Raw genomic sequence first — 27,634 nt, forward strand, 5'->3', positions numbered from 1 at the left:
GGGTAAAGGCCAAGTGGGAGCCTCCAACCATAATCCACTCAAAACAGGAAATTTTTAAAATCACATCTCTGAAGATTCAGGAGTCATGGTTGTGATTATAACTCTAGTTAGGATTATTCACAGCCAAACTAGAAACTGCCCCTGTTGACACCAGATAGACCTTAGAAGATGATGGCAGCTCAACTTCAAGCTTAGCTAGGTAGTAGTCTAATCACAGCCCTATGCCAGGTGTGATACATGCATCTTCATCAGAGATGAATATAGCCTCAAATACATGGCATATGGCTACTGATCTGATAAGTGCATTCTTTTCTATTCCAATTCACAAAAGAGAATACCCTGTTTCCCCGAAAATAAGACAATGTCTTATTTTAAGGTGTGCTTCCAAAGATGCGTTAGGTCTTATTTTCAGGGGACATCTTATCTTTCCTGTAAGTAGGTCTTATTTTCAGAGGATGTCTTACTTTCAGGGAAATAGGGTAGTAAAGGTTTGATTCACTTGAAATTAAGTGAGCAATAAACAATGGTATATATGAAATAGACAATGTTTTGCCCAGGGGCAACATTACCTCTCCCAACCTCTGTCATAACCACAGGGACATTCACATAATAGTTGATTCACTAAACTGATGATGTCTGGCTGATCACGTATGAAGCATGTTCCTCTCCAGAGGGTAAGCAATAAATCCCATGAAGATTTCAGGCACATGTCACATCCACATTTTAAGGAACCTAGTGCTCAAGGGGATACAGGGACATCCCTTACAAAGTACATGACAACTTATTACATCTCAAATATTCTTTCACAAAGAAGAAAGCACAGTGCTCAAGGAGCCTCTTTGCATTCTAGGAGTAGCATAACCATCTAAGGATGCTGCTTTGGTATAATATAAAAGGCTGCTTCCTTCAGACAGGGGATGGATCATCAAAGTGCTCTGGAGGAGGCCCAGACTTCACAAAAACCAGCTCTAATGCTTGAGACATGATTTAGCAGATCCTGTGGTGTTCAAGGGATTAGTGATGGGAAAATCTTCCATGTAGAGTTTGCAGTAGACCCCAGGGGAGAATCACAACACATGCCCCTGAAGTTTTGGAGGAAGATCATCTTCTGGTAATTACATGCCCTTTAAGAAACTAGTATTTTTAGGCCCTGGTAGAGATGGAACACTTAATCACAGTATACCAAAGTCATCATGCGGCTTGAACTGCCCATCACAGACTTAGGTCACATCAGGCCTCAAGGACATAAACATAGGTAAGTGCAATAGTCACCTATTGTAAGATGGAAGTGGCATATCCAAGGTCAAGTATAAATAGGATTTAAGAGCTAAACAAGCTACAGGAGGAGGTGACTTGGAACCCTGTGCGCCTCTCCTGCATCGTAGACCTGTGGCTGTTTGAGAGATGCTATACAACCAGCTTAAGGAGGAGGAATCCTAAGTCCTACTTACAAGTGAGTCAACTTAGCATGCAGGTGAAAGCCATGAAAGATGGCAAGTGCCTCACAGTCTTTCTCAGAGGTGTCCTGACAAACAGCGGCAGAAGCTCCCCCTTACAATAGCACTTTGGGACATGTACTTAGCCACTTCTTGTGGAAAGAGAATTGGCCCAAGGTTTGAGAATGTGTGGATTCATGGGTGAATGGACTGACTGGCTTCGTCAGAGACTGGAAGGAAAAAGATTGATAGACTATGGATAAGGAGGTCTGACACAGGCACACAGAGGACATATGGGAGCGAGTGTGACATGGGAACATCATTTGTTATGTTAAAATGCTGATCAGAGAGCATCTGCCATGGAAGAAGCACTACACAATGTTGGAAGTAATATGATTTGGCCAGACATATGCCACCAAAGTGCTGGCACAATGGGCATGTGGAAGAAGTGGTCATGGTGCCCAACATGGAGCTACATGTAAGTACAAAAACAGAGTCCCATTTACTGGGCCTGATGTAGCTACTACTGCTACTGAATCTTCATACCAAGAGACCAAGGAATCTTCAAAACAAGTCTGTAATAAGGAAACATTTTTTTTCTTTCTTTTCTTTTTTTTTTTTTTTTATTATGAGAGAGCCTCAAGCTGTCGCCCTGGGTAGAGTGCTGTGGCATCACAGCTCACAGCAATCTTCAACTTCTGGGCTCAAGCGATTCTCCTGCCTCCACCTCCCAAGTAGCTGGGACTATAGGCGCCTGCCACAATGCACGGCTACTTTTTGGGTTGCAGCCATCATTGTTGTTTGGTGGGCCCAGGCCAGATTTGAACCTGCCAGCTCAGACGTATGTGGCTGACACCTTAGCTGCTTGAGCCACAGGCACTGAGCCAAGGAAACATTTCTTGAGGAGACCAACTGGCCCTTGATGACAGGGTGACTATTTTGGTTAGAAAAAGCCAATGATTTTTTCTTATAGGAAAAGACACATATTCAAAGTGTGAGTTTTCTTTCTCATCCACAGGACCTCAGGCAATACCATTACCCAAAGACTGCATACACTTTATCAGACTAAGGGATCCACTTTGTAACAAAGGGGATATAGGCTCTGCGCCTGTGGCTCAAGCGGCTAAGGAGCCACACACATACACCAGAGCTGGCGGGTTTGAATCCAGCCCGGCCTGCAAAAAAAAAGTCTGTAACCAAAAAATAGCCACGCATTGTGGTGGGTACCTGTCGTCCAGCTACTTGGGAGGCAGAGGCAGGAGAATCACTTGAGCCCAGGAATTGGAGGTTGCTGTGAGCTGTGATGCCACAGCACTCTACCCAGGGTGACAGCTTGAGGCTCTGTCTCAAAACAAACAAAGAAAACAACAAAGGGGATATAAAAATATGCTTATGGGGTAGTGGTTGTGGCTCAGAGGGTAGGGCGCCGGCCCCATATGCTGGAGGTTGTGGGTTCAAACCCAGCCCTGGCCAAAAAAAAACCTAATTGTTTGTACCATGATTAATCTGAAATAAAAAAATATATATGCTTATGACAAAAGGATCCACTTGATATGTCACACAGCTCACTGAGCAGTAGCTGCTGGGCATAACAGAGCACTGGAATGGCTTGCAGAAGGCATAGCCAGAGCCCCAGACCTAAATCAATATTCTGTCAGGACATGGAGCTATCTTTCAGAAATGCAGCATATGAGTGGATCAAATACCTTTGTAAGGTGCTGTGTCCCCAAAAAGGAAAGATACATGGGTTTCAAGTAGCACTGTGAGAGCAGTTATGGCCACACCTCCCTCCATTACCCATGATTCTTTGGGTGGGACCTTGTGCTTCCCACAACTTCAACTCTGGGCTCTGCAGGGTTAAAGGCGTTGATCCCCAAATGGGGCATTATTTTTACCAGAGAACAGAGCAAGTGTTCTGAATTACAAGCTACAGCTCTGTGCTGCTTGTCTCCAGGGACCATCAAGTCAGAAGAGGAACTGCTGTCTCTGCAAAGGAATTTGACACTGATCTTCAGGAATGGAACTCATGCTGCTGTTACACTACAGGGTAGGAAGACTTAGGAGTGGAACTCAGGTGATCCACCTAGGTGCCTCAGGACTTCCTTGCCAAAATGTGATGTAAATGGACAGATACAGTAACTTGGGTCTGAGAAGGGCATGGTGACCAGGGCTCAAAAAGAACCCTAAGGAATAAGAGTCTGGGACACCTTACAAGATATGCCACTGATGCCAGCAGAGGTGGCAACAAAGTGCAAACATTGACTGGGTACAGGAGAGAAAGCAACTTTAACAGCAGGCGCATGATTTGTCCTACTAATCTTCCTTTTCTTAGTCTATTCTCAGACAGAGCCTCACCAGTGTCCTAAAGCAACAGCTCCCCAGATGTAATGCAGAAAAGGGACCTAAGAAGTGGAAGAGATGGACTATGTAGTCACACAGACACACTGCCCAGATCTCTCTTCAAAACAGAGATCTGCTGCCCAGTGGCAGGGAGCACTGTTAGCTCTCTACCGTGTAGGTTTGTTCAACATTGTCTTCAGCTAAAAACAGCAGCTTATCCTGTTCCCTTAACTGGGCAGCCTATGGTGACTGAGCAATTCAGTGTTATAAAGGCCTGACCATCCTGACCTCCTATGAAACACTCTGAAGAGCAACACACTCCAGAGCTCCCTGGCTCCCAAGCAGCACTGTTTGACTTTTCTGCTCATTTCATTTCTATTTACTTTCCTGTCATTTCAATAGCTGTTGGTCCTCAATAAACATCTTGCATCCCAAACTCCTTTTTAGTACCTGCTTCCAGATAACCCAAATTATGACTGAGCCTGACTTCCTGTTAGTAGTAATATCTGGATTATAAGTAACAAAAACAACTAGAACAAGCTGAAGCAAACATGAGAATTTATTAGCAGGTATTTGGGGAATCTCATAGAATTCAACAATCAAGACATGAAAAGGACAGGGATGGATCTGGACATCAAGACAATAAGAACTAAGTACTGGAACACAATCAGGACTCATTCTTGACTTTGCTTTCATGATGGCTTCATTCTTCTCTCTTAGTGTAGACTATGTTTCTCCATGTAGTAGAAAACACAGGCAACGATAGCACCTAAATTTAAATATAGTAGCTTTAGCTGCTAAAAAGTATATTGACAAAAAAGAAAATGGAAAAGATAAAACGTAATGATTATATTATCACAGTAGGAAATACATGTATAGGCAATAACAAGGAACAGGGGCATTTCAATTGCAATAGATTTGCAAAAGCATAATGATTATAGAAATCTCAAAGAATTGCAAGTTGTTCAAGGAGGCCAGGAAATATTGCATAGGAGGAAAGATAAAATGTTCAGGAATGACAATGAGATGACATGAGTTTGTATAGAAGTCCTTGCATACCATGATGAAAATATACCTTACATCCACAATAAGCCATATATTTCAACAGAGTGTGTAATCAAAGTTGCATTTTAAAATAATATGTCTAAGTGAGAAAATGGATTAAAAGAATGAAAGCAAGATGCAAAAAAATTCACATGACTACAAAGATTATGGATAAGTTTATCAGCACTTAGGCCAGGGCTAGACGCTGGACATCTGAAAGCTTACTGGTGCCGTTTTTGTAGACTAACAAGCCTACTGAAATTAACAACTTAGGTGTATACTGCTGTAATGATCAAATGACTAAGAATATTTCAAGTGCAGAACTGAAATGCTGATGACTTTATAGTATGCTGTTTAGTAAGGTTATCATTAAATAAATTTGGCATTCTTGGGTGCATTTCATCTTGAAGTTTTTACAAGTGATGTTCTTAAAAGCAAAGTATCTGGTTCCATGGATAACTGCGTCAGAATCCACAAAGAAAAGCCAAACACAATGCACTCCTGGTATAGGTCTTAAAATTCAGTCCACAAAAAACAAAAAGCAAACAAACAAAAAACCCCAAACCATAAATTAGTAAAAGGAATGCAATGTAAATTTTCCTTTATACAATACAGCACAATTCCAGGATGGTGGATGAATATGGACAGTAAAATAGAATAAGAAAAGCTGATGTTTCCTGTGTTTGGCCTCCTTAGTATTCTATTTCAATGTGACTTCTTGTGCTCCATAAAATCATAAATAAATCCAGTCTAACTTTTAAAACTTCATTTCTTAATGTGGGGTTTGTGGTAGGAATCAATGAAGGGAAATTTGGAGACAGGGAATTACCCAGGGAATTTCCAAAACAGACACTAAAAATCTCAGAATTTTCAGAATCAGAGCTTTCTCATGAGCAATGGTGAGCTCCAGTGGGTAGCAAACAATATATCTGAGTCTCCACATTAGATAGTCTCAAAAGTAGACGTTGGTTGTCTGCATCAACCCACTCAAAGAGTAACAGCTGACTCTGAGAAAATAATTTTTTGGTCTCGAGGATTTAATCAATAGGCCAGTGCTGAAGTCCCATTATCTAATGCAAGAAATATCAGGTTTAACTGTTTAATAGTTAATGGAATAATCTAAAACTAAAATGAGCTAACTTAGAAAATTTTTATACAACAGACTTCTGAGAGTAGTCTAAGACCTAACGAAGAGAATCATAATAGACGGGAAGAAAAAAATGGCAAAAACTACAAAGTAGAGCATTGCTCTATACCTATTTGTTCATTCACAAAGATTTGGTTCCCATATTTAATAAAATACCCTTCAATTATTAAAGAGAAAAGTAGGAAGTCCATACATTTGATTATAAATAAAAAAATTGGCAATTGGATGCTTTTAAAATTACCATGGAGACAGACAGGATTATTTGGCTGTTAAAATTCTGGTATGTTGGTTTAGAATTACTCTCATTTGTGTAAAGTCCCAGCTTTCCAAAATGCTGCAAAATTAAAGGAAAAATACTTCTAGAATCAAAGGCCCCATACACCATACTGATATATAACAATTTCTGCATAACAGAAATCTTCACTTTTTAAGTTTGAATCAATCTCAATGTTGGACTTTTCTGATTTCAACACCATGTGAAAAATATGTATTAACTTTGTCAAGCAACATGATAGAGATGAAATGTCTAAAAAATTCTAACTTAGCTAAGAGATGGTTCATGCATTTTTAAAAAGAAGCACACTTATATAGTTATATGTTCTACATCCCCACTGAGAAAGTGGCCATGAGGACAGTGCAACTGGTGAAAGGTGAAACACAAATATTTCAAATTATAAAATAAAGAAAATCTTGTTTCCTAACTGATGGTTCTCTACTTATGATGGTTCAATGTTAAAATTCTGTATGGTACAATGGCACCATAAAATTGTTTTTCACTTTCAGCACAGTATTCAATAACATAAGATATTCAACACTTTATTACAAAACAGGAATTGTGTTACTTAATTTTGCTGACCTATATGTTGAGCATGTTTAAGCCAAGCTAGGCTAAGCTACAATGCCTGGTTAGTTAAGTGTATTAAATGCACTTTTGACATATATTTTCAAATTACAATGGGTTTATTAGGACAGGACCCAACTGTAAGCCAAAGAGCATCTATATTTGCCCAATAATCACAGACATTATCTGGAAGGCAACACAGGCTTCCTTGAATGTACCAAAACTATTTTCTCAGTGCAAAATCTCCATATTTTACATCTTCTGAATAGTGAATCTTCATCAGTTTCTACATCTAAATTTTACAAGAAATTTGATGGAACACCAAAAACGTAACAGCACAAAGTATTCCTATTTCATCACAGTAAATTAAAATCCAAATGGTAGGTGGGTTACCTAACACTGAAACAAATAAAGATATATACATATCACTAAATGAGAAAAAGACTACACAGCATTACTTACTTTCATTTAGCTTGAGAACTGAGTTATATGTATAATTCACATACCTTTCTTTTGCTCCCTCGGTGTCATATCTCACTACTGTTACTCTGTGGTACTTGGCTTTGCATATTTATTATATAGACGGTTGTTTGGACTCAGGATACAAGACTTATGTGATGTTAGTTTTGGTTATTGAAGAAAAAGGTCAATAACAACAGACCCTTCTATTGTCAACAGATAATAAGGAAAGAATAAATGCAGTATTGCCATTTAAGTTACTCATTCAGAAGTAAGCCACGTTCTGTCAGTTTCCATTTTTATAATATTGTTAAAATAGAAAACCAGTGGAACGTAGTATATCTTGAAAGACATCATAGGCACTGTAAGGTATATGCATTTCATGCTCCCAATTACATTATATGCAATCCCCAAATACAAAACATTATTATGTGACACAGAAAAATAACCTGTAAACACCAATAAGAAATTGCTTACTCTCAGTGAGTAGGGCCTGGCCCCATATACCAAGGGTGGCGGGTTCAAACCCAGCCCCAGACAAACTGCCACAAAAAAATAGGTGGGCATTGTGGCAGGCACCTGTAGTCCCAGTTACTTGGGAGGCTGAGGCAAGAGAATAGACTAAGCCCAAGAACTGGAGGTTGCTGCAAGCTGTGATGCCACAGTACTCTACCAAGGGCAACAAAGTGAGACTCTGCCTCTAAAAAAAGTAAATAAAAAAATAAATAAATTTCTTACACAGATGTTTTAATAACCAATTTATTCATGTATTTTTAAAACTTCATATGTCAGAGTAAACATCTGGTAACCACTTAGAACTGCATATTTTTGGTACCCCTGCCTACAAACAAGTATGGCTTCGCCCTTCATAGCATTATTTCAAGGGGCACATGTTCCCAATGTCTATCAAGTGTTAGGTTTACCCATATATGAATTCCCAAAAATACAATATACTTAGATTACTTATCCTATATTTAGTAGTTTCAGAATTTATTTCCTAAGGGCATTTTCTTAAGTACAATGAACTGTGATTTCTTTTCTTTTTTTTTTTTTAGAGACAGAATCTCACTTTGTCACCCTTGGTAGAGTACCATGGCATCACAGCTCATAGCAACCTCCAGCTCTTGGGCTTAGGTGATTCACTTGCCTCAGCCTCCCAAGTAGCTGGGACTACAGGCGCCTGCCACAACATCCAGCTATTTTTTTGTCGCAGTTGGGCCGGGTCCAGGTTTGAACCCACCACCCTCGGTATATGGGGCCAGAGCCCTACTCACTAAGCCACAGGTGCCGCCCTGTGATTTCTTACTAAAAAACACTGCCTCGCTTGGTGCATTCATGGGGCTTTTTCTCATCACCAGTGGGAGTATTCCTAATAGTTTATGAGATTTGACCTAAGGATGGATTTCTGGTATTTGAAGTATTCACAGAATTCCACTTTGCTGCAAATTTTCTACTGTATAAGGCTTGATTATGGTTTCAAAGGGTTTCGAGACTCACTGAATTCATACTTTCACTCTACTGTATGAATTCTGACATATAAGCATGTTCATTTGCTCTAAGATTCCGCTACACAATCTCATAGACTTCCCCCCTTAAAAGGAGTGCTCTGCTATATAATATGTGAATATTATCTGAAAAGTTTAACAGCTTTTTCTGAATTACAATGACATTATGTCAGACACATATTAATTGCATTCCTAGGATTTCTTTACTGTATGAGTTCTCTGATGATTAATGAGCTGTGACTTCTGTGAGAAGGCTTTCCCACATTCATTGCATTGATAAGGCTTTTCTCCTGTATGAATTCTCTGATGATTAACAAGCTGTGACTTCTGAGAGAAGGCCTTCTTGCATACACTGCACCCATAGGGTTTCTCACCTGTATGTGTCCTCTGATGTGGTATGAGGTGTGACTTCCGAGAGAAGGCTTTGCCACACTCACTGCATTCAAAGGGCTTCTCTCCTGTATGTATTCTCTCATGATTAATGAGACTTGATTTCTCCCTAAAGGCTTTTCTACATTCACTGCATTCGTAAGGTTTTTCTCCTGTATGAGTTCTCTGGTGTCTAATAAGCTCCGACTTCTCAAAGAAAGCTTTCCTACAAAGACTGCATTCATATGGTTTCTCTCCTGTGTGAATTCTCTGGTGTGTATTTAACTGTGACTTCTGGGAGAAGGCTTTTTCACATTCCCTACATTCATAGGGTTTTTCTCCTGTATGAGTTCTCTGATGAGTGGCAAGACTTGATTTTTCACCAAAGGCCTTCCCACATTCAGTGCATTCATATGGTTTCTCTCCTGTATGTGTCCTCTGATGTGATATGAGATGTGACTTCTGACAAAAGGCTTTCCCACACTCACTGCATACATAGGGTTTTTCTCCTGTATGAATTCTCTGATGATTAGTCAGACTTAATTTTTCACTAAAAGCTTTCCCACATTCACTGCATTTGTAGGGTTTTTCTCCTGTATGAGTTCTCTGATGTCTAACAAGTTGAGATTTTCTGCTGAAGGCTTTCCCACATTTACTGCACATAAAGGGTTTTTCTCCTGTGTGTGTCATCTGATGTGATATGAGATGTGACTTCTGGGAAAAGGATTTCCCACATTGAATGCATCCATGAGGCTTCTCTCCTGTATGGGTTCTCTGATGATTAATGAGACTAGACCTTTCTCTAAATGCCTTCCTACATTCACTGCATTCATAGGGTTTCTCTCCTGTATGAATTGTCTGATGTCTAATGAGCTCTGACTTCTCAAAGAAGGCTTTTCTGCAATCACTACATCCATAGGGTTTTGTTCCTGTGTGAGTTCTGTGATGTGTAACAAGCTGTGACTTCCTGCTGAAAGCTTTCCCACATTCCCTGCATTCAAAAGGCTTCTCACCTGTATGAATTCTCTGATGATTAATGAGATTTGACTTTTCACTAAAGGCCCTCCCACACTCATTGCATCCATACGGTTTTTCTCCTGTGTGAGTCCTCCAATGTGATATGAGATGTGACTTCCGGGAGAAAGCTTTCCCACATTCACCACATTCATATGGTTTCTCTCCAGTATGTGTTCTCTGATGAGATGTGAGCTGTGATTTTTGGGAGAAGGCTTTCCCACACTGGCTACAATTATAAGGTTTCTCTCCTGTATGAGTTCTATGATGGGTAATAAACTGTGACTTCTGAGGAAAGGTTTTGCCACATTTACTACAACCATAGGCTATTTCTCTTATATGTCTGCTCTGATGTTTAATGAGACTTGATTTCACACTAAAGCGTTTTCTACACTCACTGCACTCAAAGAGTTTCTCCCCTAAACGAGTTCTGTGATAAATGATAATCTGTGACTTTTTGTAGGTGTCTTTATCATATTTATCACATTCATAGTATTTTAACCAAGTATCGGTTTCCTCAGGTTTGGAATGGAGAAATAATTTGTCAAATACATTGAAGCCATTTGATTCTGTTTTTCCACAGTCTGATTTTGAAATAAGCAAATCTAAATGATGTTTTAAAATCAATGCGTTTACGTCACCTGCGCTGTTTGACTTCCTTAAAGGAACAAAGTTCAAACTCAGGTTGAATTTTTTTCCAGATGTATCACATTCAACACCTCTTTTCATATTTTTAAGCTTGTCTTGGTTATCCCGGTGCCACATCATGTGACCATCTACTTGCCAGGCTTCCTCTATAAAGAAAAAAAAAATCCATTTGGTTGTGCTTACTAAATAAAAAACTAGAAATGCTGTGTTGAGGGGTTGACTGGTTTTTAAGACTTAATTTGATAATCTTAAATAAGTCCCAAGTATAATGTTTATCTTCTAGATATTGAAAAATAAAAGAAATGCTGAAAACAGAAATAGGAAATTGTAGATTAAATCAGTCACCTTTGGCTACTGACAAATATAAGTTTGTCAAATGGAAAGAGAATGTGAAAAATACATGAAGGGCAATGAAGAACACACAAAGGAGGTCGTAAGAAGCACTCAGCCAATGTCCTGAGGAGTTAATTCACTCAGTAACTATTGCGCACACACACTATGCTCCAGGAAGTGTGTGAGGATGGGAGACACAAGAGGAAAAATAAAGTCTTGCCTTTATGAAATTTATGTCTTAACAGAAAAAATAAAGAAAAAACATACAATATTAGTAAACAACAAAACTATACACTGTACTTAGTAAATTTTGTAAGAAACTGAACAGATTTGAAAGAGTAATTGGCTAAAATAATTTTAAGCTTAAAGTATGGAAATATTTTATGTATTTTTCTCATTCTCACATTTTCAAAAGTTTTAAATTTGCCATGTAAGTGTCTACTTTACTACCAAGAAAGCCATTCATGCAACACATTTTCAAAACATATCATGTTTCATCTAAACTATTCAAGCACGTAACTTCAAACTCCACATGCACTTTTATATGTATACTATCCCAAAACACAAGTTCCCATTTGTAAAATATTCTGACAGCTTGATATTTATTATATAGCTTTATTTCCATTATCTGCACAACATAACCATTTATGTTATTGTTATAAGCACTTCCAAAAAGCCTATTTCTCAATAAGAGCCTGTATGTAGAATTTTTTGTTAAGTAATATCAAGTGGTATGAAAGATAATCAGTAATATAAAAAACTTGCTACAAGTGTAAATGTCAGGCTGGGTGAGGTGGCTCATGTCTGTAAGCATAGCACTCTGGTAGGCCAAGGCAGGTGGATTGTTGTGGCTCAGAAGTTTGAGACCAGCCTGAGCAAGAATGAAATCCCATTTCTACTAAAAAAAAGAAAAGAAAAAAAAAGAAAAACTAGCCAGGCATTGTGGTGGGCAGCGGTGGTCCCAGCTACTCAAAAGGCTGGGGCAATCTGAAAACAGTAAGAAAGGATGGTACAGATTATTCGTATACTTCACAGTGTCAAATCTGTTAAAAATCTGTTAAAAAACCCCAACAGATTCTAATTTAAAAGGGAGGATAAGAACAAATTATTTGGGAAACATCATGGCTTTCTTTTCTTTTTTCTTGAGACAAGAGTCTCACTATGTCACCCTTGGCAGAGTGCCATGGTGTCACAGCTCACAAAACCTCCAACTCTTGGGCTTAAGCCAGTCTCTTGCCTCAGCCTCCCAAGTAGCTGGGTCTACAGGCACCTGCCACAATGCCTGGCTACTTTTTTGTTGTAGTTGTCATTTCATGTGGCAGGCCCTGGCCAGGTTCAAACCCACCAGCCCCAGTGTATGTGGCCAGCGCTCTAGCCACTGAGCTATAGGTGCCAAGCCATGGCTTTATTTTCTAATATAATGAGATCAAATAGAGTGGGGTTTTACACGTACCAGAGACACTAACATTGAGGAAAAAATAAAAATTTGTGAATATAAAAGCACAGGTTTCTTTGAGCATAGGGGAAGGAAGGACAGAAGTAGAATAAATATGTCAAGGGACAGAATACCACATAACAAGGCCAAATCCTAGATGTGACAGGCAGGGAGTAATGTCATGGTTCAGATAAGTAGGACACATTTCACTTCGTTACAAAAAAAGAAGCCACATCTGAATGTGATTTACCTGAGTACCGGATGTCAACTATTCTGAAGCAAAAATTTAGAGATCTTTAAAAGAACTCTCTAAAGCACATTTCAAAGACACAAACCCATTGCTGATCAGCTAAGGCTAAACTGCTACTTTCTCCCATCTTGCTAGTTCTCATACACTCACCTAGAGAGCATGAATGTGGGATTTCTCCATCTCCTATCCATGGCTCTTCTCCTTGCTCCAACTTAAAGATGACATCTGGTTTCATAACTTCATATCCTATTCAGGGGAAATCATAAATAATGCTCAGGATTTAGGGCCTTTACAGAATGATAAAGATTTAGCTAAATGATTCTTAAATTTCTGGTAATAGTCTCCCAGGTGGATAATATGGTCTAAGAATTGTTGACATCTATAATTCAAATCCCAAACCATTAAACACATCAGAGGTTCTGGAGCCAGTATGCCTGGGTTCAAATTGAGGCTGTTTCATTTCCTAGCTATTAGTCCTTTACAAAGTTATTTAACCTCTGTTTGTCTCAATTTTCTCATGTGGAAAAAGGGATAATTGTACCTGCCACATCAATATATGTAAAGCACTTAGTACAGTATGTGGCACTTATTATGTGGTATTCTGTCCCTTGACACATTAGGAGCTACCACTACTACCACCACTGTTACTACTTAAGTTTCAGAGGCTGCACAACAAACGTAAGACTTCATTATTGGAAGGTGAGATCCAAATATTTTCTTGGTATCATAGCCCAAGGAACTTGGATCTCCTAAATTTTGATCCAAAATCATTAGAAGTTTCCGAAGCCTATTGCTCTCAGCAACTAAAAAGGAAAAGGCATTGGGCACACTTCAAGGTACACAGGAAGATTTTCTTACCCAATGACACTAGGCTACTATAGTTCTCCAACATTACATCCTTGTATAAATTCTTCTGATAGGGATCCAGTAGCTGCCATTCCTTTTGGGTGAAGTCCACAGATAAATCTTCAAATGAGAATGATTCCTAAAAGAGCACAATTCTAGTAAGTCTGAAACAGTCATTGCTACACAATGTGGGAAAGAAGCACTGGAACGTAAGCACGTTGCTCTTACAAATCATATAAAATACCTTTAAGTCTCTGTCTTTGCACATTTTGTGTGACAAAATGCCACTGTGAATTCTTACATCTTTCCGTTTGTATGTCAACCTAAATTGTTAACATAGAAAAGTGCTCTAAAGAAAACATGATGTGTACTTGGGAATGGGGTATTGCAATGGGAACATATGTGCCACAGTAAACTATGTGGGTATTCAGGAAGGTAAAGGAAGACAAAGGTTTTCAAGAAAACAATGAAAAGAATTACATAATCATTTTGAATAATTAGTCTTGGCTACAAAGATCAACAATAAAGGTAATACCAGTCCAAGGTTGGACAGGTAGTTTCAGGGTAGCTGTCCTAATAAAAATATTTCTCACGTAGGGCTACAATAGCCTTTGTACAAGGTTATGGTTTTAGTGGTCTTTTGCGGTATTTTTTGTTAACAGGCATACAAAGGTGAGAATCCTCTCTTTATGGTATTCCCTGGCTCCATTTGTCAGTTTATTAACATTATTGAATCCACTTGGATGCTGACAACTTTTATATAACACATGAGAACTTTAGTCTGGGTGTGGTAGCTCACACCTGTAATCCTACCACTCTGAGGTAGGCTGAGGTGGGTGGAATGCCTTGAGCTCAGGAGTTCAAGATCAGCCTGAGCAAGAGTGAGATCCCATCTCTACTAAAAGTAGCTGGGCATTGTGGTGGGGACCTGTAGTCCCAGCTGCTCAGGAGGCTGAGGCAAGAGGATCACTCAAGTCTAAGAGTTTGAGGCTGCTGTGAGCTATAACACCACAGTACTCTACCTAAGGCAACAAAGACTCTGTCAAGAAAGAAAGAGAGAAGGAAGGAGGGAGGAAGGAAAGATTTTGAACAACAGAGAGAAAAAGACATAAAAATGAACAGAGCTCAGGACACTGTCAGACGATACCAAAGGATCTACCTTGAGTGTCATAGGAGTCCCAGAAAGAGAAAAGCGTGAGCATGGTAAAAAAAACATTTCAAGACATATAGGTTGGGTGCTGTGCCCCATGCCTGTAATCCTAGCACTTAGGAGGCTGAGACAGGTGGATTGTCTGAGCTCACAGGTTCGAGACCAGCCTGAGCCAGAGTAAGACCCTGTCTCTAAAAAAATAGCCACGCATTATGGCGGGCGCCTCTCATCCCACCTACTCAGGAGGCTGAGGCAAGAGAATTGCTTGAGTCCAAGAGTTTGAGGTTGCTGTAAGCTATGATACCACAGCACTGTACCAAGAGTGACAAAGTGAAACTCTGGCTCAAGAAAAAAAAAGAAAAAGAAATGATAGCTGATGCTCTCTAAAATTAGCAAACATAAGCTCAGAGAATTAAGCTCAGTAAACCCCCAAATGGATAAACATAAAGAAATTCAACCTGGCTCAAAGGGGTAGGCTGCCGGCCCCATGTGCTGGAGGTGGCAAGTTCAAACCCAGCCCCGGCCAAAAAAAAGAAGAAATTCAACCTGAAGCTGCAACTGAAATCAAGACAGTCTTGTTGGGGACTCTGCCCTTAACCTGTGAAGTCTGTCTTAATATCAGAATTAAACTGCAATAAGGTCCTACTATATCAGCTAGTGCAGGCCTAGAGGAAGATGAGACTGTTCTCTATAACTTCCAGTCCACATTGTACTGGAGGTCCTAGCCAGGACAAATATAAATATTGAAAGGAAGATGTAAAGCTATAAAATGATATGACCACATATAAAAAAAATCCTACAGGCTCATGCCTGTAGCTCAGCGGCTAGGGTGCCAGCCACATACACTACAGCTGGCGGGTTCAAATCCAGCCCGGGCCCGCCAAACAACGACAACTACAACCAAAAAAAAATAGCCAGGCATTGTGGCAGGCACCTGTAGTCCCAGCTACTTGGGAGGCTGAGGCAAGAGACTTGCTTGAGCCCAAGAGTTTAAGTTGCTGTGAGCTGTGATGCCATAGCACTCTACTGAGGACAACACAGTGAGACTGTCTCAAAAACAGAAAAAAAGAAAGAAAAGAAAAAAGAAAAAAATCCTATAAACTATTAGAATTAATTAATTACGGATATTCTTTGCTATCACTCTCGAACTAATGAGCTGGCAGTCTCTCAAGCTCTCAAGGATGAGTTGCAATGTACAATCTTCAACTTTATCAATAAACTTCTCATATTTTTATATCAACATCCACTGATCTATTACTTGGTTCTCTGAATGAATCTTTTACTCATTAATTTTATGACACTGTATTGATCCCCTGGAAAATACTGGCTTAGTTAAAATATTCTCACAAAAAAGATACCTTTAGCAGTTAATTCTGTTAACATTCAATGCAGAAATAATCCTAATTTTAACAAACTCTTTTAGAAAAATCAAGAATATGTCTCTTTATTTTTTGATACCAGCATAACCTTGATACCAAAACTCAATAAAAATATTATGAGAAAAGGCCAGTTTATTCATAAGTATTGATATGAAAGTCCTAAATAATGTTATCAAACTGTATTGAACAATACATAAGGAATAAAATTTATCAATACTAAGATGGAGTTTATCCCAGAAACTCAAGATCGGTTTAACATTTAAAAAATATTCAAGCCCTGGATGGTGCCTGTGGCTCAGTGAGTGGGGTGCCGGCCCCATATACCGAGGGTGGTGGGTTCAAACCCAGCCCCGGCCAAACTGCAAAAAAAAAAAAAATAGCGGGGCTTTGTGGCAAGCACCTGTAGTCCCAGCTACTCGGGAGGCTGAGGCAAGAGAATCGCCTAAGCCCAGGAATTGGAGGTTGCTGTGAGCTGTGTGACGCCACGGCACACTCTACAGAGGGCGACAAACCCTGTCTCTACAAAAAAAAAAAATATATATATATATATGAGCCCAACAACACCCCTGCAATCCTAGCACTCTGGAAGGCAAAGGCAGGTGGATTGCTTGAGTTTAGGAGTTTAAGACCAGTCAAAGCAAGAGTGAGATCCTATTTCTACTAAAAATATAAAAATTAGCTGGGCATTAGTCCTTCCAGACACTTGGGAGGCTGAGGCAGGAGGACCATTTGAGCCCAGGAGTTTGAGGTTACAGTGAGCTATGACACCACAGTACTCTAGCCTGGGACAACACAGTGAGACTCTGTCTCAAAAAAGAAAAAAATTGGGGCAGCACCTGTGGCTCAAGGAGTAGGGCGCCAGCCTCATACACTGGGGGTGGCGGGTTCAAGCTCAGCCCTGGCCAAAACTGCAAAAAAACAAAAAAGAAAAAATTAAAAATTTTAAAAAGGACTAGATTTCAATAAGAATATAAAAGTATAAAAAAGAACAAGCAGATGGAAAAAATAGTATACCAAAAATTTTAAATTTAACATTCACTTGCAAAAAAATTTTTTTGGCAAACTAGGAATTAAATGTAAATTTCTTTTTATTAAAAAAGAAAATTAGGGTGGCGCCTGTGGCTCAAGGAGTAGGGCGCCGGTCCCATATGCCGGAGGTGGCGGTTCAAACCCAGCCCCGGCCAAAAAAAAAAAAAAAAGAAAATTAGAGGGCAGTGCCTGTGGCTCAAAGGAGTAGGGCACCAGCCCCATATGCCAGAGGTGGCGGGTTCAAACCCAGCCCCGGCCAAAAACTTCAAAAAAAAAAAGAAAATTAGAAAAACTAGTGGGACATTGTGGGAAACACCTGTGGTCCTATCTACTTGGGAGGCAGAGGCAAGAAGATCTCTCAAGTCCAAGAGTTTAATGTTGCTATGAGCTACACCACCATGGTACCCTACCCAGGACAACAGAGTGAGATTCTGTCTCAAAAAAAAAAAAAAAACAAAAGAAAAATACAAAAACAAACAGACAAACAAACAAGGATATGGCAGCTCACACCTGTAATCCCAGCACACTAGGAGGCCAAGGTAGGTGGACAACCCAAATTCAGGAGTTTAAGACCAGCCTGAGCAAAAGTGAAACCCCATATGTACTAAAACCCAAAAAACTAGCTGGGCATTGTGGCAGGTGCCTGTAGTCACAGCTACATGGGAGGCTAAAGTAAGGGGATCACTTGAGCCCAAGAGTTTGAGGTTGCTGTAAGGTAGGTTGCCACAGCAATCTACCCAGCGAACAGAATGATATACTCTGTTTTAAAAAATAAAAACAAAAACAAAAAAACCATTTACTGTAGAAATGGCTAATTGCAAGTCTGGGGCAGAAAATGTCAAAACTGAGCCTTGACATACTTTGATATTACTAAAGTAAAAAAAGGGTTACTTAAAATACAAGCCTGCAATACCATGACAGTTAATCTAATAACTGAGACGGCTACCAAGTGACTATGGGGCAGATAGCTAGCTTAATGGGGTGGGTACCCAGTGGAGAGAATGTGAGACAGAGATGTCATCATGGTATTCATAACAATGCATAATTTAAAACTTATGAATTGGGGCAGTGCCTGTGGCTCAGTGGGTAGGGCACTGGCCCCATATACCAAGGGTGGTGGGTTCAAACCCAGCACCAGCCAAAAACTGCAACAAAAAAATAGCTGGGCATTGTGGTGGGCGCCTGTAGTCTCAGCTACTTGGAGGCTGAGGCAAGAGAATTGCCTAAGCCCAGGAGTGTGAGGCAACGGCACTCTACTGAGGGCAATAAAATGAGACTCTGCCTCTACAAAAAACAAACTTAGGAATTGTTTCTGAAATTTTCCATTTAATTTTTTATTTTTTTTTTTGATGCAGTCTTACTCTGTTGCCTGGTCAAGAATGCAGTGAAGGGGCGGCACCTGTGGCTCAGTGAGTAGGGCGCCGGCCCCATATACCCAGGGTGGCAGGTTCAAACCCGGCCCCAGCCAAACTGCAACAACAACAAAAAAATAGCCGGGTGTTGTGGCAGGTGCCCGTAATCCTGGCTACTTGGGAGGCTGAGGCAAGAGAATCACCTAAGCCCAGGAATCGGAGGTTGCTGTGAGCTGTGACACCACGGCACTATACCAAGGGTGACAAAGTGAGACTGTCTCAAAAAAAAAAAAAAAAGAATGCAGTGAAGTAATCATAGCTCACAACAACCTCAAACTCCTAGGTTCAAGTGATCCTCTTGCCTTAGCCTCCTGAGTAGCAGGGACTACAAGGAGTCACCACCATGCTAGGCTAATTTTTTTCTTTTCATTAGAGACGAGGTCTTGCTCTTGCTCAGGCTGGTCTAGAATGCCTTACCTCAAATGATCCTTCTGCCTTGGCTTCCCAGAGCTAGGATTAAAGGTAAAGGCATGAGCTACCAGCCCAGGCCCATTTAATATTTTTGAACTGTGGCTGACCTCAGGTAACTGAAACTGCAGGAAGCAAAACTTCAGATGGGGGAGACTACTGCCTATCACTTATCCAAAAGACTTCATCAAAGGAAAAAAAATGGATATATAATTTCCAAGAAATATTTATTTCCTACAGGAATGTTTACTTTTTCCTTTGAACTATGCAACTTAAATGTTCACTTTTCTTTATTACAATCACCAAAGATTTGAGAACCACATTTGTAGCTCAAATGCAGTAATTAATGTAGGACATTATGGCTTATAAATATTCAAACCTTAAGGACTTTTCATGACCCTAAAGTTAATATTTATCACTGTTCAAATTTTGCCCCAAACCTCATCTTCTATTCTGAAGTTATTTTCTCTTGACTTCTCAACTATTCATACTTTTATTTTCTTTATCTTTTTTTTTAATTTATTTATTTTTATTGTTAAATCATAGCTGTGTACATTAGTGCAATCAAGGGGTACAATGTGCGGGTTTCATATACAATCTGAAATATTCTCCATACTTTTATTTTCATTGGAAGACATGTATCTTTTCTATTCCCCTGGGAAAAAATGAGAAATAAATAATCAACTCACCTGTAACATGGTCATTTTCTGTTGTCTATGTGAGCTGGATTAGCAAGGCTGAGATATTCTGTGTCTCTTCTGCCTCTGCTCCAAAGCCCTGGAGTGAGATCCTGGCAAGGTCTTCTACATGAGAATGAGCTCTTGATTCGAGGAACCCCTCTGTCTCACATAAGCAGGCTTATTAGTGGGGAACCAGGATCTGTAGACTTAGGGACAAACGCACTTCAAGTGATTTATTCACAGTACGCCTGAATGTTTTCCTCTCTTTCTAAGAACTTGGAATTAATGATATCATCTAATGTCATAGTATGTTTATTATATAACTGAAACAGGGCTTTCAGGGAAAAAGATAGAATATAGTAAGAAAAGAACAGTAGAGGCTGGGTGCAGGGACTCATGCCTATAATCCTAGCACTCTGGGAGGCTGAGGCAGATGGACTGCTTGAGCTCAGGAGTTCGAGAGCAGCCTGAGCAAGAATGACACCCCATCTCTACTAAAAGTAGAAAAACTATTTGGGTGCAAAAACTATCTGTAGTCCCAGCTACTCGGGAGGCTGAGGGAAGAAGACTGCTTGAGCCCAGAAGTTTGAGGTTACTGTGAGCTATAAAGCCATGGCACTCTACCCAGGGTGATAGAGAAAGAAAAAACAAACAAACAAAAATGTTCACTTTGAACACTGAAATGGAAATCACGTTAACAGGTCCTATGAAGAAAAAGACAACTCTACTTTAAGTAGACAGAATTCTTCAAAGCTTAAGTGATATGTATTAAAACAAATTTGAGTTTCAATTTTATTTCCTTTCTGGATATGTGACTTTCAGAAAAAACAAATTTCATCTTTCTGAGGTTTATTTTCCCATTAAAATCTTCTATATCCTTTGTAATTTTTGCCTACCAATTCCTTTTTTCTTTTCTTTTTTTTTTTTTTGAGACAGCCTTAAGCTGTTGCCCCTGGGTAGATGCACCGGCATCACAGCTCACAGCAACCTTTAACTCCTGGGCTCAAGTGATTCTGTTGCCTCTGCTTCCCAAGTAGCTGGGACTACAGGCGCCTGCCACAACATCTAGCTATTTTATGGTTGTAGCCGTCACTGTTGTTTGGTGGGCCAGAGCTGGATTCGAACCTTCCAGCTCAGGTGTATGTGGCTGGCGCCTTAGCCACTTGAGCCACAGGCACCAAGCCTGTCCACCAATTCTATTGATTTCTGAAGACAATATGTTAAAATCTCCCAATATGGGGCGGCGCCTGTGGCTCAGTCGGTAAGGCACCAGCCCCATATACCGAGGGTGGCGGGTTCAAACCCGGCCCCGGCCAAACTGCAACCAAAAAATAGCCGGGCGTTGTGGCGGGCGCCTGTGGTTCCCAGCTACTCGGGAGGCTGAGGCAAGAGAATCGCTTAAGCCCAGGAGTTGGAGGTTGCTGTGAGCTGTGTGAGGCCACGGCACTCTACGCAGGGCCATAAAGTGAGACTCTGTCTCTACAAAAAAAAAAAAAAATCTCCCAATATGATCATAGATCACTCAATTTTCCCTCAGAATTCTGTGAATGTTTATATTAGATGCTTAAAGCCATGTTATTTGATACATATTTCTGGAAGATTTTTAAAAATCATTATGTAATAACACTCCATATCTCAAATGCTTTTTATTTTTGAGATAAGAGTCTCACTGTGTCGCCCTGGGTAGAGTGCTGTGGCACCATCGCTCACAGCAACTTCAAACTCTTGGGCTTGAACAATCAATCCTCTTGCCTCAGTCTCCTGAGTAGCTGTCTCCTACAAACATGTGGCACCACACCCAGCTAGTTTTTCTACTTTTAGTAGAGACAGTGTCTCACTCTTGCTCAGGCTGGTCTCAAACTCCTAAACTTAAGCAATCTGTTTGCCTCACCCTCCCAGAGTGTTAGGATTATAGGCATGAGCCTTCACATCCAGCCTTCAAATGCTTTTTTTCCCTTAAAAACTCAATTTATCTTAGATGTAGTTAGCAACATCAGCATTCTTTTGGTTAGTGTTTACCTGGCATATCATTCTCCATCCAACCTCATTTAAAACTTCAGCACCATTATGTTTGTTTCTGACAAGCATCTCAGAGCTCAAATTTCTTGGTAATCCCAAACAATAAACTGTGTTTAACTGACAAATTCAATACATTTATACTTATTGAAGTTTTTATATTTGTCATTGCTTCTTTCCACCCCCCACTTCCTTTCTTGCTGTCAGAGTCTCTATTTGTTCATTTGCTAAAATGGTAAAGATAAAGTGGACTTCACAGTGCCAGTCTGAGCAACAAAAGAAATATAAAAGGAAAATGACTGGTGCCTTGTAACAATAATAAAGAGCTAATATTTAAGTGCTTTCCATGTGTAAGACAATAAGCTTTTTATAATTTAATCCTTACAGAAAACACTAGAAAGCATTTAACATAATCTCCATTTTATAGAGAAAAAAATGAGACTTCAAAGTGATTTAGTGTTCTCATGACTGCAAAGAAGCAGAATTAGAATGTTGATCTCTATTCTGTTATGTTCAAGGCATTTACTACAAAATCATGTCATTTGTGTATGTTCATGCATATACACACATGCACAACATAAATCTTGGACTAAGCTCTTATTTTAATGTGCACATTCAGTCACTTATTCTCACAAAAACACAACTGAACAACAACCTGCCTCACTCTATATCACACTAAAAACATAACTTAAAAAACCAAGTTGGGAGGCATCTGTGGCTCAAAGGAGTAGGGTGCCGGCCCCATATGCTGGAGGTGGAGGGTTCAAACCCAACCCCGGCCAAATACTGCAAAAAAAAAAAAAAGAAAAAAACAAGCTATTCCTTTTCATGCCTTTTTGATTCAAACTTCAGTGCCAACTCAGAAACACATATTGAGGTTTCCCCCAGTTATATTAAGAAATGTTAATATATATGGGGCGGCACCTGTGGCTCAGTGGGTAGGGCGCCGGCCCCATATACCGACTGTAAGGGGTTCGAACCCAACCCCCGGCCAGCTAAAACAGCAGTGGCAACTGCAACAAAAATAGCGGGGCATTGTGATGGGCGCCTGTAGTCCCAGGTACTCAGGAGGCTGAGGCAAGAGAATCACCCTAGCCCAAGAGCTGGAGGTTGCTGTGAGCTGTGACGTCACAGCACTCTACTGAGGGCTACAAAAAAAAAAAAAAAAAGAAATATAATATATAAATCTTAGAACAGTACCTGGCACACAGCCATCACTAAACAAATATTAGCCGGGTGACGCCTGTGGCTCAAGGAGTAGGGCGCAGGTCCCATATGCCGGAGGTGGCGGGTTCAAACCCATCCCCGGCCAAAAATCACAAAAAATAAATAAATAAATAAATAATAAAAAATATATATATATTAAAAAAAAACAAATATTAGCCATATTATCATTACAAAAGTAAAATATAATGGCAAAGTGTTAAAAAAGTATAAAGTATACAAGCTAAATAAGAGATAATAACTATTATCTATGATCTCACCACACCACAGGTAACCACCATTAAGAGATGGTAAAAACTATTTTTTGTTTGTTTGTTTGTTTTTTTGAGACAGAGCCTCAAGCTGCACCCTAAGTAAATGGCATCATAGCTCACAGCAACCTCCAACTCCTGGGCTCAAGCAATTCTCCTGCCTCCGCCTCCCAAGTAGCTGGGACTACAGGCGCCTGCCACAGCCTTCATTGTTGTTTGGCGGGCGCGGGCTGGATTCGAACCCGCCAGCTCAGGTGTATGTAGCTGGCGCCTTAGCCACTTGAGCCACAGGTGCCATGCCTATTTTTCTTTTTTGAGACAGAGTCTCAAGCTGTTGCCCTGGATAGAGTGCCGTGGTGTCATTGCTCACAGCAATCTCCAACTCTTGAGCTCAAGCTATACTCTTGCTTCAGTTATTCTATTTTTAGTAGAGACCGGGTCTCGCTTTTTGCTCAGGCTGGTCTTGAACTCATGAGCTCAAGCAATTGGTGAAAACTATTCTGATATGTATGCCTTTTGGGTTTTGTTTTTTTTTTTAGACAGAGTCTCACTTTCTTGCCCCCAGTAGAGTGGAATGGTATCATAGCTCACAATAACCTGAAACGCTTGGGCTCAAGAGATCCTCTTGCCTCAGTCTCCCAAATGGCTGGGATTACAGGTGCCTGCCACAACGCCTGGCTATTTTTTAGAGACAAGGTCTCACTCTTGCTCAGCCTGGTCTTGAATCTGTGACCTCAAGCAATCCACGTGCCTCGGACTCACAGAGTGCTAGGATTATAGGTGTGAGATACCATGCCCAGGCTCTGATATTGTTTAACAAAAATTGAAGCATAGGGTCATGTTTAAAAACTTTTGGGGCTCAGAGCAATGGCTTAAGCCTGTAATCCTAGTAAATCAAAACATTTTTGAAAGAAGTTACCCCTAGGGCAGCGTGTGTGGCTCAAAGGGGTAGGGCGCCGGCCCCATGTGCCTGAGGTGGCAGGTTCAAACCCAGCCCCGGCCAAAAACTGCAAAAAAAAAAAAAAGAAAAAAGAAGTTACCCTTAAATTAACTCTTATATTCAGCTCTCACAAACTTCCTTAGCAAATATGCCCTTCCCTGAACAATTTGGCCTATTTTATTATAATTTCATTGTTTTTTTGTTTTGGTTTTTTACCTTGGCAGTTTCTTGCATAATAATATTGCAGCTCACCTATGACAGCATTCACATTTATCTTGAGAAGAAGGGACAACTTTCATCATCACCCTGTAGTTGTACTCATTACCAAGTTCTAAGGGAATTTAGGGGGAAGTAGAGAAAAAATTAAAAATGACTTATTAATAGTACGTATCAAATGTTTATATACCATACTGTTTTTTTAACATACCAAAACCCAGACCAGAAAAAATGAAGGCATGAAGAAGTTCAGCAACTTTTCCAACATTTATGACAAAGTCAGGAAGTAGCAGATCTGGGTCACCAGACGCATCCAGTCCACTTCAGAGCTCCTGACTATATTACCTCTGCAGTACCAGAGGGTGTCCCTGTCTATATTCTCACTACATGTGCAACACAATCCCCTAAACACAATGGACATAACCATAATAGACCAAGAATAAAAGCAAGAGAAAGAGAAAAGTTATCAGGGGCCAGCTGCAAAAACTCTCAGAAAAATTTAAACTCCTCACTTGGGACAAAATACTTCAAGTTAAAGAGAGATGTTAATAATATATTGTAATGGCTCAGAGAAGCATATGCAGCATATGCTCAATTTTTTATTTATTTATTTATTTTTATTTATTCATTTATTTTTTTTTTTTTTTGGTAGAGACAGAGTCTCACTTTATGGCCCTCGGTAGAGTGCCGTGGCCTCACACAGCTCACAGCAACCTCCAACTCCTGGGCTTAAGCAATTCTCTTGCCTCAGCCTCCCAAGTAGCTGGGACTACAGGCGCCTGCCACAACGCCCGGCTATTTTTTGGTTGCAGTTTGGCCGGGGCCGGATTTGAACCTGCCACCCTCGGTATATGGGGCCAGTGCCCTACCGACTGAGCCACAGGCGCCACCCTATGCTCAATTTTTTTAAAGGAACTATAAAAGGGTAAGATACATTGAAAACGTACACACAGGCCAAGTGTGGTGGCTCACGCCTATAATTCTAGCACTCTGGGAGGCTGAAGTGGGTGGCTTGCTTGAGTTCAGGAGTTCTAGACCAGCCTGAGCAAGAGGGAGACTTTGTCTCTACTGAAAATAGAAAAACTAGCCAGGGATTTTGTGGCTGGTGTCTGTAGTCCCAGCTACTCCAGAGGCTGAGGCAAGAGGATTGCTCAGCCTACGAGTTTGAGATTGCTGTCAGCTATGAGGCCACCACACTGTACCAGGGTGACAGAATAAGACTCTGTCACCCAGGAAAGGGAAGGAAAGGAAAGGAAAGATACTTTTTTTTTTGTAGAGACAAAGTCTCACTTTATCGCCCTCGGTAGAGTGCCCTGGCGTCACACAGCTCACAGCAACCTCCAACTCCTGGGCCCAGCTGATGATTCTCCTGCCTCAGCCTACCAAGCAGCTGGGACCACAGGCGCCAGCCACAACGCCTGGCTATTTTGTTGTTGCAGTTCGGCCAGGGCCGGGTTCCTGCCACCCTCGGTATATGGGGCCGGCACTCTACCCACTGAGCCACAGGCGCCGCCCAGATAAATTTCTTAATTGAATAAATGTACCAAAATGTTACCAGTGGCTATATCCTGTGATGGGATCATGATATTTATTTTAAACTATTTATCAAGATGCTCAAAATTGAATACATATTTTAACTTTATAATAGAAAAAATATATAGTACAATAAAAAAAAAATGTTTTAGTCCTTAACCCAAGAAAACAGATTAAGTGGAGCAGTTTCAATCCACGGTTAAAACAAACTAAATAAGTAAAATAAAACCAAGTATGTTTTAATGCTCAAAGAGCATCAGAGGTAAAGAGGAAAGAAAATAATTTCTTTATACTCACTCATTTTCGGATTAAGAACATGAGATCCAGAAACTGTAAGTGGACTCTCCAAACTAAGTGGCAGAGTTGATATCAAAATCAGAGTTGACTTCAGGTCAATGTACCCTATGTCAACTTTTGTTTTTTGAGTGGAAAAGCCCTCTAAAAAAAGTTCTCTTGGGCGGCGCCTGTGGCTCAGTGAGTAGGACGCCAGCCCCATATACCGAGGGTGGCGGGTTTAAACCCAGCCCCGGCCAAACTGCAACAAAAAATAGCCGGGCATTGTGGTGGGCGCCTGTAGTCCCAGCTACTTGGGAGGCTGAGGCAAGAGGATCGCCTAAGCCCAAGAGCTGGAGGTTGCCGTGAGCTGTGACGCCATAGCACTCTACCAAGGGCAACAGAGTGAGACTCTGTCTCAGAAAAAAAAAAAAGTTCTCTTGATTCAAGTATAGCTGAGCTGGGGGAAGGAGGGATAACTGAGTTCCAGCAATCAAGTGGTCCCTACCACTGGACCCCAACCGGTCTACAGGCTCTTCCCCAGTAAGATTTGCTCGGCCGTGGTGGGTCCCAGCCCTTCAATCTGCCCTGTCTGCCCTGCCTGCCCTGAAGTCACCGCTGAAGACGTCTGGCAACCTGTGTCTCATGCAGAAAGTATGACCTTTAAAATAATGTAGGAGGAACCGTCCAAGTACCCAAAGAACCCAGGAGGCAAAGTGGCGGTGAGGCCTCAACGGGAAGGGCATTCCTCAGCAGCAACACACCCTCCCGCTAGCTCACATCCCAACTTCATTTCTCCTTCCCTCAATCCCTCCACGGACCTCTCAGAGTCCCAGTCTCTGACCCAACAGGCCCCAAACACCTCCGGAGACACTGTCACCCGTCGGCTCGCAGAGGCCCCGGGGTCAGAAGACCCACAGCTTCCAGGTTTGCCCGACACCGAGGTCTTAGGCCTGGAGCCTGAACCCAGACACGACCTCCTCTCCTCATCCCCGCCCCGCCCACAGCTAGCTCACCTACCACACCGCCGACACCCCGACCGGGAGTCGCGCTGCGCCCGCCTCGGGGAACCCGCCTTGCACGCGTAGCCAGCCGCTTCTGGGCTCCCAAGGCCCACCCGCGGGTCCCAACTGGCAGGGCCGGACGGGACTCCTGCGTCGGCGCGAGCGTGCTAGGGGACTGGCACACAAACTGGTTCCCCTCTTACCTGCCAGTCAAGCACAAAGAGCAAGAAAGCCGATCCGAAAGTGGAGCCGTGAGAGTGACCGTGCGCGTGCGCGTGCGCTTCCAGAACTACATTGCCCAGGGTGCTCAGCGGCACGTCGGCGTCGGTGCGTCCTAGCAACACTGGTCGCCTAGAGACGGGCAAGGCCCTCTGCCCAAAGTCTAAGAAACATAAAAGGAAAAAAGAGTAGGAAACCAAATCCATCAGTACTTAAAAAAAATTTAAAAATTA

General features: G+C 41.1%; 1 protein-coding gene across 8 annotated transcripts; it reads right to left on the bottom strand.

The window, feature by feature from the left end:
- Positions 1 to 4,328: 4,328 nt before the first annotated feature.
- On the bottom strand, positions 4,329 to 27,454 carry ZNF84 (zinc finger protein 84). Of its 8 annotated transcripts, XR_008379451.1 has the most exons (7): positions 27,386 to 27,417; positions 24,373 to 24,487; positions 19,735 to 19,931; positions 13,680 to 13,806; positions 12,972 to 13,067; positions 6,209 to 10,949; positions 4,329 to 4,545 (listed from the first exon to the last, which is right to left on the bottom strand). XR_008379451.1 is itself a non-coding variant. In XM_053587562.1 (6 exons), exons 3-6 carry the CDS (start codon positions 19,747 to 19,749, stop codon positions 8,965 to 8,967), a joined length of 2,223 nt encoding a protein of 740 aa, XP_053443537.1. In that variant the 5' UTR covers positions 19,750 to 19,931; positions 24,373 to 24,487; positions 27,386 to 27,450; the 3' UTR covers positions 4,329 to 8,964. The 8 variants fall into 8 exon arrangements, 7 of the variants coding, with proteins under 7 accessions (XP_053443537.1, XP_053443542.1, XP_053443540.1 ...); XM_053587562.1 differs by having other exon boundaries at positions 4,329 to 10,949; positions 27,386 to 27,450; XM_053587567.1 differs by having other exon boundaries at positions 4,329 to 10,949; positions 24,409 to 24,487.
- Positions 27,455 to 27,634: the final 180 nt, after the last annotated feature.

The sequence above is a fragment of the Nycticebus coucang genome, chromosome 4 (genome assembly GCF_027406575.1).
Source record: "Nycticebus coucang isolate mNycCou1 chromosome 4, mNycCou1.pri, whole genome shotgun sequence".
NCBI classification, from domain to species: Eukaryota; Metazoa; Chordata; class Mammalia; order Primates; family Lorisidae; genus Nycticebus; species Nycticebus coucang.